Consider the following 12,882-nt stretch of genomic DNA (forward strand, 5'->3'; position numbering starts at 1 on the left):
TTACACAACCATGAAGTGGATACACTTGTGGCACAACAGCCCCTAAAATGTAAGGGAACTTACACTTCTGTATGACACCAGTCAAAAAAAAACTAGGATCTGAAAGGACAGCTATGAAGGAATTAGTAAGATCCTCAAGTGTAAAGATATATCATTAAATGCCAAAGTTGAATCATCCATGCTGTAATATTTCTGCTCTTTATATATGGTTGTAAAAGCCAGGCAGTTAAAAATGCTGACAGGAAGAGAATTAACTGACTTGAACTGTGGTACTGGGGGAGAGCCCAGCAGATACCATGGACTGCCAAAAAGACAAATGAACGGGTCTGAAAGTAAATGTAGCCTAAACTCTTCCTAGAAGCCAAGATGACTAAACTGAATCTATCATCCTTTGGACATATCACAAGAGGACACAACTCATTAGAAAAGACAATAATGCTTGGTAAAGTTAAAACCAGAAGGAAAATAGGAAGACTGCTTTCCAAGTGAATTGGTTGAAGCACAGAAGCTGTGGTTCCCCTGAGTTTGCAAGATGTGAGGACTATAACTCTCGGAGGCCTCTAATTTATAGGGTTGCCATACACCCAAGCCGACCTAAAGGCAGTTAACAAGAACATGACAGTAAAACAATTTCAGCCATGGTTTTGTTCCTAAATGCTAGTACAGGGCCCACCACTCAACAGCTAACTGTTATATGCAAAAGTGACCCCAAGTGACTAGAATACCACTTCTGGTCCCAAAATATGGCAACAGTTTGGCTTACATGAGCTAGGAAGGGTTGAAAATGCCCCTCTAACCTTCCATGGATGCCAGCCCCTTTGTAAGGAATACTTGGAAATATCTTATGCAATGTTACTGCCTATGTCCCTATAGCTTCCTAATGCCCAAATGGGCATGGTACGACTGAAAAATACCTTCACTATTCTTCATGCCAGTGTAGAACAAAAATAGCATCACACACCAGGGCACTTGCAGGAATTTTTCCCCCGAGGGTCAGCAAAACTACATAATAGTAGGTGATCATGATTTGTGTGCACACCACTCTGCTACAACAGATCTGCACTTTTCCTTGTGTGGGTGCATGTTTAGACATGTTTGCATGCTTTGATACTTAGCGGATCAAAGCAAAGTGACTGTCTATGAAATGACATTCAAAAACTAACTTTGGCTTCTGTGGTCAACCAGAACATCTTGAGGCTGAAGGCCACCAGGCTCTGGGCCCTCTTTTCAATTCTAGGAATGCAATTGTTTACTAATGGTCCATCTATACTGTAGTAATAATGCAGTTTAACAAGTGCTTTGTAGTTTTACAAAGTCTTTAGCCGTCTCTGCCAGATGCACTCTGAATTTCTTATCAAAGGAAGTAAGATGTAATTTTAAAAGTGATAAGAATTTTATTCTATGCAGAAATATAATTTTCTGCACGGAATATGCTGTTTCCTGTACAGAAATGGCTATTTTATGCTCAAAGCAACTGCATGCTAATTTTGCAACGAATAACTCCAATTACAATGTGTTTTTTTTTGCTCAGCAAACAGCATTTGCTGTGCAGAAAATTATATCTGCACAGAAGAAGATTCCCGCCACTCCTAGATTCTTCTCATTGGGGTTTTGTGATACTCTAAAATTGTTTTTTAACCCTTTTTGGATCATTCTGGATATGCTTTCCTCTGCTTTTCATGGACTGTTCTGTGGCTGTATGACAGTCTTTAACATGACCCTTTCCCTCTCCACACAGAGGCATAACTATGAGAAAAATGGAGGGGGGGAACCTTTGCTCAGAACTCAAGCAGGTATCAATTGTATGCTGACAAGCCTCCAAGCCCTATTCAAAATACACCGAACACACCAGTGAGATAGAACTCTGTAGTACGGTGCAAATGAGACCTCTCCCTTTTGATTAAGAAAGCTCCCCTGCATCAAATGTAATTGGACCTTATGTGACCCAGGTACCTCGGGTGTTTCTGCTCCAAGCGCCTGCTGTTTTTCTCTTGAGGTACCAGTGTAGACTGAGCAGCAGGCACTCCGCTTGTCTCCGTTTTACAGCAGAACACATGAGTGGAGGTGGTAATAAATGAAGCCCGTGACATATTTCAGGGGCAGTTTGCAGGGCTGCACACAGCCAGTGCTGCAGCTGGCCTCTAATTGACTGATTAACTGGACGATTAATCGACTAATTGAAGCCCAGGCTATGTCTGTCTGACAAAACACAAGGAGGCCATTGCTTTAAAAAAGAAATTAATGCAATGAAAAGAAGTAGTGGAGCCATGGCTACTGAGTGACAAGGACAAGGAGGAAACTGTCTATGGTCCACTCTGTACAAACGGCACAATGAAGAAGGTATTGGTGAATTATTTCAAATAGTACTATACAACCTTGCAAGGTTCCCTCTAGTAAACCAAAAATTAAAAGGTTAAAATAATAACATTATGGTGGTGATCAGTGGGAGCCTGTGGGGTGCAATGCTTTGGACACTGGACCAGGACTCCAAAGACCACAGTTCAAATCCTTGCTTGGTGATAGAAACCTGCTGGGTGACCTTGGGCAACTCATAATCTCTCAGCCTCAGAGGAAAGCATTGACAAACCCCTTCTGAACAAATCTTGCCAAAATAATCCTATGAAAGTGTAATCATAATTTGGAATTTTCTTAAGGGCACATAACAACAATGGTGGCTGTTGGCTCCTGTTTCAGTAGAGGAATATAGTTCAGCACCTTGGATAACCTCTTTGGACTAAAACCTAGAACAGATTCTCTGCTCATCAGAAATTGAAGAAAGCCAACATGGGGCAGTGGTTTGCATGTTGGACTAGGACTCTGGGAGACCAGGGTTCAAACTTCCTCTTGTCCATGGAAGCTGATTGGGTGAGCTTGGATAAGTCATACTCTCTCGGCTTCAGAGAAGAGCAATAGCAAATCCCCTCTGAATAAATCTTGCTAAGAAATTCCCCATGATAGGTTTGTCTTAGGGTCACCATAAGTCAGAAACAGGAACACAAACTGAAGCCACTAGCTTTCGGATTATAATCTGGAAAAGGTAACCTTTCCAAGTTCTGCTCTAAAGTTTGTAGTGAAATTGACAGATATTTTGCTTATTTTGCCTTGCTCCCTGTCTGTGATGAGATGCCTATATTGCTCTTCCATAGTGTAAATCTACACTCATGTAGTTACACACAGGTTAAGCTACACCACCCTCCTGCTAGATACTAATATTGTGAAACCGATACTGTGTCTGCCAGTCTGCCTCCTTATTGTCCCATTGTTCAGTGTTGAATGCCCACAGGCTGTTACTGTAACCCCAGTGAATCAATTGTTACATTAAAGATGAATAGCTATGCACTATCCAAGAACATGTAAGTGTGCAGCTGAATTCTTGGTGGCTAGTCTGAACTAGAGTACACCCATGGAATCAACTTCTGAATGTGATTCAGCATGTAAATAATCCCAGCTGATTTCATAGTTCTACTCTAGATCAAACAAAAAATAGCATTTAGGTCATGTGAAATGTATGGATTTCACTTGCACAACCATGAACTGAACATGGTTCAGTGGGAGAGGTGGGAAAATACAAATAAATCATCATCATCATCATCATCATCATCATCATCATCATCATCATCATCATGTCTATTCACAATGACCAAAAAAAAAATGCAACTGCATATTTATGACACCAACAGGATTCCAGCCAAGATCTCCAGACAGAGGCAATGCTGGGAGGAGATGAACTGTTCCCCAACTCATCCATTGCTAGAACATTGTTGTTGCTTGAAGAAAGAAAACTTTTCATATACAGATGTATCCCTTGAGCTGTCTGGGGGATTCTGGAAGTTATAGACCATTTTCTAGTTCTGCTCCAAACCCTGCCCATCTGATTTGCAAACCTCCTCCCAACACTACACACACAGAGATGGTTCAGGGTGCATTATCAAGATCACTCTCTCTTTTGTATTCACAAAAATACCCGAAGGTAGGGTGAGAGACATTATTGAGGAAGTTATTAGGTTACCTTCTTTCTCTGAAGGAAAGTGGTCATTAAGAAAGCTTCTGAGCAACCTTTCTTTGTAGTGGTGAAAATAGAAAGTACTTAATTCACTCAACATGAGAAAACCAAAGATAGTGTCTTAAGTGGCATCACTGTGATCAGTCAAGATCATGCTTAGCTAACCCTGCTTAGCTTCCAACATCAGATGGAACCTTGTGTTTTCAAGGTGTTAAGGCAACCTAAGTGCCTCGTTGAAGTCCCAAGATTATGTAGGATGGACTCATGGTAGTTAAAGTGGCATTGGGCAGCTGGGCTATACCTTGGAATCAATGTTTCAGACTTTGTTAATTTTGAAGAGAGTTTTGGAAAAGTACAAACTAAGATTTTATGTGTATGGTTGTAAAAGCTCAACAGAGAAAAAAGCTGGCAGGAAGAAAATCAATGTATTTGCAATGCGGCACTGAAGAAGAGTTCTGGGGATACCATGGATTGGTAAAAGGACAAATAGATGGGTCTTAGAGGAAATAAAGCCTGAATTCTCCCTAAAAGCCAAAATGACTAAACTGAGACTGTCGTACTTTGGACATTTCATGAGACCACACAACTCATTGGAAAACAATTGATAAAATGGGAGACAGTGGAGAGAGACCAAACAGTGGAGAGAGAGCTAGGTTGATTCAGTCAAGGAAGCCACAGCCCTGACTTTACAAGACTAGAGTAGGGCAGTTGATGGCCAGAGGACTTGGAGGCCTCTCATTCATAGGGTCACCATAAGTCAAAGTTGACTTGACAGCAAATGAAAACAACCTGAGATGGCAACACCAAACAAACTTATATGAATCCCCTCAAATTAGTTGGAAGTACTGTCAGACCCCTAGCTAGGATGTTTTGGATTCAGCACTCTCCAAAAGTAATACAGTTGCTTGGAAAGTCGACATTGAGTGGTGTGCCCATGCATGCACATGGATGTCAGTAATGAATGTATAAACTAAATAAAAGCCTCATCAGTAGGAGGTGAGTGCAAGAGTTGTCTGGCTTTAAAAGCCTTGCTCTAACACATGCAAATCTTTAATTAAACATACTCATAAAACTATAATGAACCGTTCATTTAATTAAATGGGGTGAGTCATTTCATTAATTTTTAGCAAACTGCAGAGCCGCTGCATTGCCCTTCTCTGCTGGAATTCAAAGGGAAGAGATGAACTCTTGAAAGGAAATTATCCTTTCTTGCATGGGGTGCTTAGGTGACTCCTTTTGGTTCCATAGGATTTGTTGGGTTGGTTCAAAATGCTCCCCCATAATTGAGCTCTTTGAATTGTAAATTATTTCTTTGCTCTCCTTGAAGTCATGCCTTTTTCTGTTTCTTGGTTATGTCACTCTTCTAACATAGCTGCCCTACTCCAGGATGCAATGGATCAGGACACATCCGGGGAAAGTATGCAAGACATAGGAGGTGAGTTTTGATGACCATCCCCAGCACTACTGTAACTGTTGTTGTTCTCAGTGAATTCAATTGCTGCTATTATTATTATTATTTAGCCACCTCTCCTCATGGATCGAGGTGGGGAACAAGAACAGATCAACAAATACATAACTTCAGTTAAAAACACATTTCCATTAAAAGAACAGACAAGACACATGCATATTAAAACAACCCACATTTAAAAATTACAATTTAAAATCATCTGGATAAGGCTGCCAGAAGAAACTGGTTTTTAATGCTGTCTTAAATTCAGTCATCCAGTGAGAGAGATCAGTGAGTGTGTGGAAACATCTTCTGCATTTGTGTCAGTTGTACAGGCTTGTGTAGGCAGAGAGCCTACATCACTCATAACATTACACAGGAGTTGTGCAGTATCACCTCAATAAAGGACTGTGATATAGCACAAACAATGTGCCTTCTACATGCAATGCAGATCAATATGCCATGCATGACCATGCATTACGACACCAAATTTGTTGGGTAGAAATACAAAGCATCTAAAAATAGACTTTTATTCAGTGCTTTCAAAGCTGATTTTCAATAAGAATTCATCCTTCCTAGTCATTATATTGTATAAACTATAATTTGGTATTGTTGCTGGTCACATTGCATGAAACAAGTAACTCATGGCATTACTCATCATGTTGCATGCTACTGTATTCTTGATTCCTTTACTATTCTTTTAAGACACACTGGAATAAAACTTGAGAAATATATGTCAAACTGCTTGTAGAATACTTTGGAAATGCTCCTTCAAGGTAACATTAAAAGTACCTAGAAATCATTACCAGGGTATACTCATGTATAAGTTGACCTCATGTATAAGTTGAGGGCACGTTTGGGGGACAAAATAATGGATTTTGATATGGCCCATGGATGATTTGAGTGTAAAACTTAGGGGCATGTAACAAAAGAATGTAAAGGATGAAACAGAGGAAAACAATGCCATGAAACTGGAAAAAATTCAGCAAGCATAATTGTTCATGCTCACCCTAAGGTGGGATGGATGAGGAGGGAACTACAATAAATCATGGCTGTGTGATATGTGGGGAGGGTGACCAGGCACTGTCAGGGCTAAGAAAATGTGCACATGTCAAAAAAGACATAAAGGCAAGAGTTGGGTGCAGTATTAGCTCTAATCAAAAAGGAGCCATCCCTTTCTCTGAATAGGGTGGCAAAAGGTCAGAGCTTATTCTGTCCCAAGAGAACCTAAATGTGAATCACCAACCTCCTCTACTCTTTTGGTGCTCCTTTGAGGACAAGTGCCAAAGAGCTGCCACTGCAGGGTTGGTTAAGCTTCAGTACTTACACTGATAAGTCGACCCGGGTTTTGGGGTTTATTTTTTGACTAAAATTTCTAGACTTATACATGAGTATATAAAATACTCATTATACCAACAAAGTAAATTTTTTCACTCATTATCTTACTTTGAAAGGTAACTTTGTTCCATCTTTGTTACTTACAAAACAACTTGTTATACAGTGTCAGTCAATAACACACGCACCCTTGCATATCAATGGAGCATCTGCTTTGGGTTTTACTCTAAACATTAAAAGAACCTTTCCAAAGCATGGAACTATGGGGTTCTACAGACCACCCCTAAGGCCTGCAGCTGCGCCTTTTCATGCTGGATCAGGGTCGTGGCAACATCATGCTGTGGCCCTGATATGGCCTTTCGAGGGTGTGAAAAGGAGCCACAAAAAGCAACTCCTTTTTGCGCCCTCGAAAGGGTGCCATAGCCAAGGTGGTATGGCTATACGGTGCTCCTTCGGCACTGTGTCATATGGACACAGTGCCAGAGGAGCACCATGATGCTGTATGCTGTGTGGAGTGGCACGTGGCATCATGGCACCCGGGGGCAGAGTCAGGGCATGCATCATCTGGACATGACGCCCTGACTCTACCCCCAGACCAGCCTTTCAGTCCAGTCTGTACAGGGCCTATGTCTCCCAAATAGGTTCAATAGCTTGGAGAGTGCCTTAGAGTTCAGGCTAAACCCTAGAATAGATTCACCACTCCACTGGTCTGGAAAACATCATCTACTGCCACTGCTACTGGTGCTCTATTGCTTGTAGCTTGCTGCTTCCATGTTCAGATCCTCCTACCCCTGGTTTTTTTTGAAATGGGAAGGCAGCCCATTCATAGAATCATAGAGTTGGAAGAGGCCTCATTCCAATTACACCTTCTTTTCTCCTTTCCATGCTTCCTTCTTCCTCTCCTTGCATCCTCTAGTTTACAAAGTTGCCCCCTAGCGAAGAAGAGGAAGCTTGAACATTCAGAAGCAGAACATCCCGCATCTAAGAGGAAATCTCACCCCCTTAAACTAGCCCTGGATGAAGGCTACAACGTAGACAGTGATGGGAGTGAAGAGACTGGGGCGAAAGAGGAGTCTGTGACGGATGATTCTGAAGGCAGCTTGGAGGAGGAGGAGGTGGAGACGATAGACCAAGAAGAAACCTACAGCAGTCCTCTGCCACAAGAAGGTGTTTTATTCAGCAACTGACCACAAAGATTTATTTTACAGATAGGAACTGGGCAGCATGTGCCAATTATGAAGAGTTATAGCCATTTTAAGTAGTACAGGGACAATTTGCCCAGTAAATAATACAGGAACACTAAGTAATATAGGGAGTAGTTACAGTATATTCAAGCAAAGAAAGCAACTCTATTCAATCTGAGAGACCATTCTGACCATCACTGACATTTTTGTTAGAAAATGTTTTTCTTTAATTTAGAAATTGTATCTTTGTGGCCTGATTCCTAATGGTTTGCCCCATATAGAGTAGAGCCATTTAATAAATGGTTGGCTGGCAGGTCAACACATAGGCAATCCCTGTTTATTCAGTAAGTCAACTCTAATTTGGTGATATCCAGCATGGTATAGTGATTTGAACATTGGACTAAAGATAGCCTGCTTGGCTATCAAAACCCATTGGGTACTCTTGGGCACATCACACTCTCTCAGCCTCAGATAAAGACAAAGGCAAACTTCCTCTGATCAAATCTTGCCCCCCCCCCCAAAAAAAAAAACCCTTGTGATAAGATCACCTTGAGGGTGCCATAAATTGGAAACTACTGAAAGCACACAGCAACAACAACAACAACAACAACAATTCTAGTTTACAGGTTTATAACTGTAAGCTAATTTGCCCCCAACAATCTGGGTACTCATTTTAGCTCCCGCCTTGGAAGGATGCAAGCCTGAGTCAAGCTTGAGCCCTTTTTCTGGTCTTGAACTCGCAACCTTATGCTTTTGAGTGAGTGGCTGCAGTACAGGCATTTAACCACTGTGCCACTAGGGCTCCATCAAAGTCACACAGAGAGCTATAGGTGAGACTGGATGATGAGATATGGAGCACATAGTAGCAGCCAAGGCAGACGAATTTGAAAATTGAGCATTTTTCAAGCAAATATCCAGGGATACATTCTTCTGGGTATCATGGACTCCTGAAAAACTCTTCTGCTACTTCTCCTCTTGGGAGAGAAGACCTATGTAAGAACACCTAACATTGAAATAGTCCTGCTGTGTATTGCTTCAACATCTTGCTCATGTAGTGGCAGGGTTTGGAGGGCCCTGGTAAAACCATGATGAGAAGCTAAAACCACCAATCACTATTACACTCTCACACACTGACGTCTGGTGTTATCATGGTTTGCAGATATCTGTTTTGGATTTCTATCCCTCTGTATGTAAATCACTAACAAAGCTCTGGGTGGGTCCAGATGTGTTCTGCTTTAGAAGAACCCAGTTTCCATTTTGACATCTCCCCAATCACTCCAAATCACCACAGTTTAGTTTAGGATTCAACCCCATCCAAAGCACCCTCTGAATAGAAATATAACAGCCCGTCTGCTGTTTGCTTAGCTTCGGGAATTTAGCCTCAATGCTCTCTCCATGTAAATGTCGCTAATGATGAATGCCTTAGTTGGTGTTAACCTTCTGTATAATGTTTTCTGCACATAAATGTTGTTCTAGAGAAACACAAGACAAAGCACACAAGTGTCTAGGTGATGACTTCTGGCAGCATCTTGGGGAAAATAAATGCCAAGGGCTGACATTCATCTCAATTTTAGAAAAGAAAACTGCCATTCTTGAATGCTATACACACAACTGCACCCAAACTGTCATAACAAGACAGGAGCTTCAATTAAATCTTTGAAACTGACTGTTTGACTGCTTATAAGATGAGGATGAGGATTATTTTTATTTATATCCTGCCTTTTTTCCAGGGCTGGGATTCAGGGTGGCTGAAAACAATTTGAAGTTCTAGTTTCTTGGAACCAATATACAAAAGACCCCTGCTTTTTAAAGTTACTGAAAAGCCTTTATGCTATTCCCTTGAGCTAATTAATTAATTCCCTATCAAAGTCAATTTGGAGCAATTTAAGTAATGCAGCTTACATATTAAAAAGATTACAAGTAAAACATACAAAAAATCAACCTGAATTAAACTATTGGCTGTATTGAAAACATAGGCTGTGATTCTGTGTTGTGTTCTATGTTGAGTAACTTTGTGCATACTTAGCTATGTAGCAAACATTCTCCTAGTGAATTGTGAAGATGTGTGTCAGGGAACTGGCAAGAGAGCTCAATGAACATTGGGCTCTACTAAAGTGCATGAGCACTCCCTCGCTGGTGTCTTGGTGAGCATCAGGCTGTACTGATTCACATTGGCAGTTCCTAACTATTGTTCAGGTGGGCATTGGCAGTGCCCTATGTGTATCAGTGCCCACTGTGCATTGGTCCACATGTACATTGGTTCCCAATGTACAATGGTCACTTTGCTAGCTCCGCTTCATAATAATATCATGGCGGCCACTTGCTAAATACACACATTGCAAAACTGCTCAGTTCTATTTCCCACAGATGCAAGCCTGCTTACATAGATAGAAGTCCCATACTGAATTCCAGCTGTACACTTTGATTTTCAAAAGTTAAGTGCCATTTTAAAACAATATAGTTCTTACAGACATTTCCTTTAGAGCCTTCAGTCCTAAAAAGTATGTCTGAATAAAGTCTTCAGCTGCTGATGGAAGAACAGCAAGGAAGTGTTTGTTCTAGTCTTCCTTGGAAGAGAGTTCTAAATCTGAGGAGCAGCCACTGAAAAGGCCCTCCCTCATGTTCACACTAGCCCTATGTATGAAGACGGTGGGACAAGGAGAAGGACCTCTCCTGTCGATCATGGGGGCCAGGTAGGCTCACAGTTAGTCACATAGCCTGAATCTAAGCCATATGGGCCCCCCACAACATTGTTTCATATTTACAAAGTGAAGCCCCAAAGCCTCCACATTATGGATGATGTACAGGTATGTACAGGTAGCTCAAGGCCAACTAGAATGGCTCTCATGAAACACCCTATCACCTTGAGAATACCCAATCTAACCTGATTTTGGAAGCAGGTTACTACTTGGATAGGTATCAAACAGGGAATACCAGAGATCTCACGGTGGCATTGCCTGAAACTTTGGAGAGTCCTTGCTACCAGTCAGAACATTATTGCTGTCTCTCTGAAGGCACTGAGTTGCTTGTGCAAGTGTGGCTTCATATTGTCTCTGTTTGGATCAAGCCTAGTGGTGATTTTCTGCTTAAGGAAAGATCAATGTTCATTGTTATTGTTGTGTGCTTTCAAGCCATTGCCGATTTATGGTGACCTTAAGACAATCCTATCATGGGGGTTTCTTGGCAAGATTTGTTCAGAGAGGGTATACCCTTGCCTTCCATTAAGTGTGTGACTTCCCCAAAGCCACCCACTGGATTTCCATGGCCAAGCTGGGGTTCAAACCCTGGTCTCCAAAGTTGTAGTACAATATTCAAATTGCTACACCATGCTGGCTCCAGTTAGAGCATGTGAATGTGTTTGTGTACCCTCAAGTCTCCTGACAATTTATGGTGAGCCCATGATTTTTATTGGTTTTCTTAGGCAAGGAATATTCAGAGGAGATTTTGCCAGTTCCTTATTCTGAAACATAGTATACTCTCCGATATTCCATAGACAAAAACCAGGACAAATATGGCCAACTGACATCAGAGTGTGGTTAAAATGGCAAAAGTTATGAAGAAGAAAAAACAAGTTAGAAGATGATGCAGCAGTTTGCTTTTGCCTGAGTCTACTGAGAAGATTCCACCTTTTTCCTCTCCTGTCCCTGCTGCTGAGTAAAGTGAGAGTAAACTACTTTTGCACTTTGAACTCAGTTTGCAGCAATTGATGCAAGCCAGGGAGGAGGGGGAAAGTGAGAGGGGGAAAGTAAAAACAGGACATTTCAAAACAGCTGAAAAAATAAGATGACAGAGGATTAATCAGGACTGTCCTTGCCAAATAGGTAAAGTTGCAGGGTAAGTCAAAGTTGACCACACTGGCCTAACAAAATGGGCTCATTTAGTATAAGGCAGTTTTCTTTGTTGATGTGACATTTTCTTTAAAAACCTCTGTTTTAAACATAGGCCAAGTAACAGACGGAAATCTGGAAGCCAAGGAACAGAGATCTGAAAGTGAAGAGCAAGTCTCCAGTGCTGGGGAAAATGTGGATTTGCTGCATGAAGGGGTGACAGAAGAAGAGGAGGAAGAGGAGGAGGAGGAGGAGGAGGAAGAGGAAGAAGCTGGTGAGGAGGAATGCGAAAAGGAGATCATCATTCAGACAGAAGATGCTGAGGAAGTCATCGAGGTCACCAGCGAACGTGGCAGCGACTTGTGCCTGGAACATCGAGACGATGAAGTGAGCTGTGAGGAATCTTGCAAATTGCAAAAAGAGAATGAAGAAGAAGATGAGGAGGAAGAGGAAGAGGAGGAGGAAGAGGAGAATGAAGAAGAAGAGGAAGAGGAGGAAGAGGAAGAAGATTATGAAGATGAGGAGGAGGAAGAGGAGGAGGAGGAGGAAAAAGCATCTGAAATAATCTGTGAGGAAGTTCCTCACACATCTCAGGACTCCCCCAAAACACACTGTGAAGGACCGACGGTCAGCCCCAAGCCTGAGTATTCTGTTATTGTGGAGGTGAGGTCAGATGATGACAAGGACGATGATTCTCACTCCCAGAAATCCACTGTGACTGATGAATCTGAGATGTATGACATGATGACCCGGGGGAACCTGGGGCTCTTGGAACAGGCCATTGCACTGAAAGCGGAACAAGTGAAGGTGGTGAAGGATCCTGGCCAGCAACTGACAGGGGAGCACATAAAACATTACCAGGTCGAAGAGAAGCAGAACAAAGCTCTGGACTCCATCAGAAAGAACTACTACAACAAAGGTGAGTGAGGACTTTGCCCTCCCAGTAACAACATTCCCAAGCTTCAGAAGGGCATGAGAACCACAGCTCTATGAACACAGTTGCCAGATCTCAGAGGCTGGCCCCGAATTTCTAGTTTTCATAAGGTTTGGAGGGGCTCAGCTCTGGGCAAGAAGAAAGGACTTTGG

At 41.9% G+C, this 12,882-nt stretch overlaps 1 protein-coding gene across 8 annotated transcripts in view; it reads left to right on the plus strand.

Annotated features, from left to right (window-relative positions):
* Positions 1-12,882, plus strand: part of MYT1 (myelin transcription factor 1) — a 177,416-nt gene that overhangs the window by 91,856 nt on the left and 72,678 nt on the right. For all 8 annotated transcript variants that reach the window (XM_089513592.1, XM_089513591.1, XM_089513595.1 and 5 more), the window contains exons 5-7: positions 5,376-5,438; positions 7,702-7,952; positions 11,912-12,715. In XM_089513592.1, the coding sequence (XP_089369718.1) occupies positions 5,376-5,438; positions 7,702-7,952; positions 11,912-12,715 (1,118 nt within the window). The remainder of the gene's footprint in view (positions 1-5,375; positions 5,439-7,701; positions 7,953-11,911; positions 12,716-12,882) is intronic.

Source organism: Sceloporus occidentalis, unplaced genomic scaffold (genome assembly GCF_023333645.1).
Source record: "Sceloporus occidentalis isolate IW3139 unplaced genomic scaffold, rSceOcc1.0.p SCAF_3, whole genome shotgun sequence".
Taxonomy (NCBI): domain Eukaryota; kingdom Metazoa; phylum Chordata; class Lepidosauria; order Squamata; family Phrynosomatidae; genus Sceloporus; species Sceloporus occidentalis.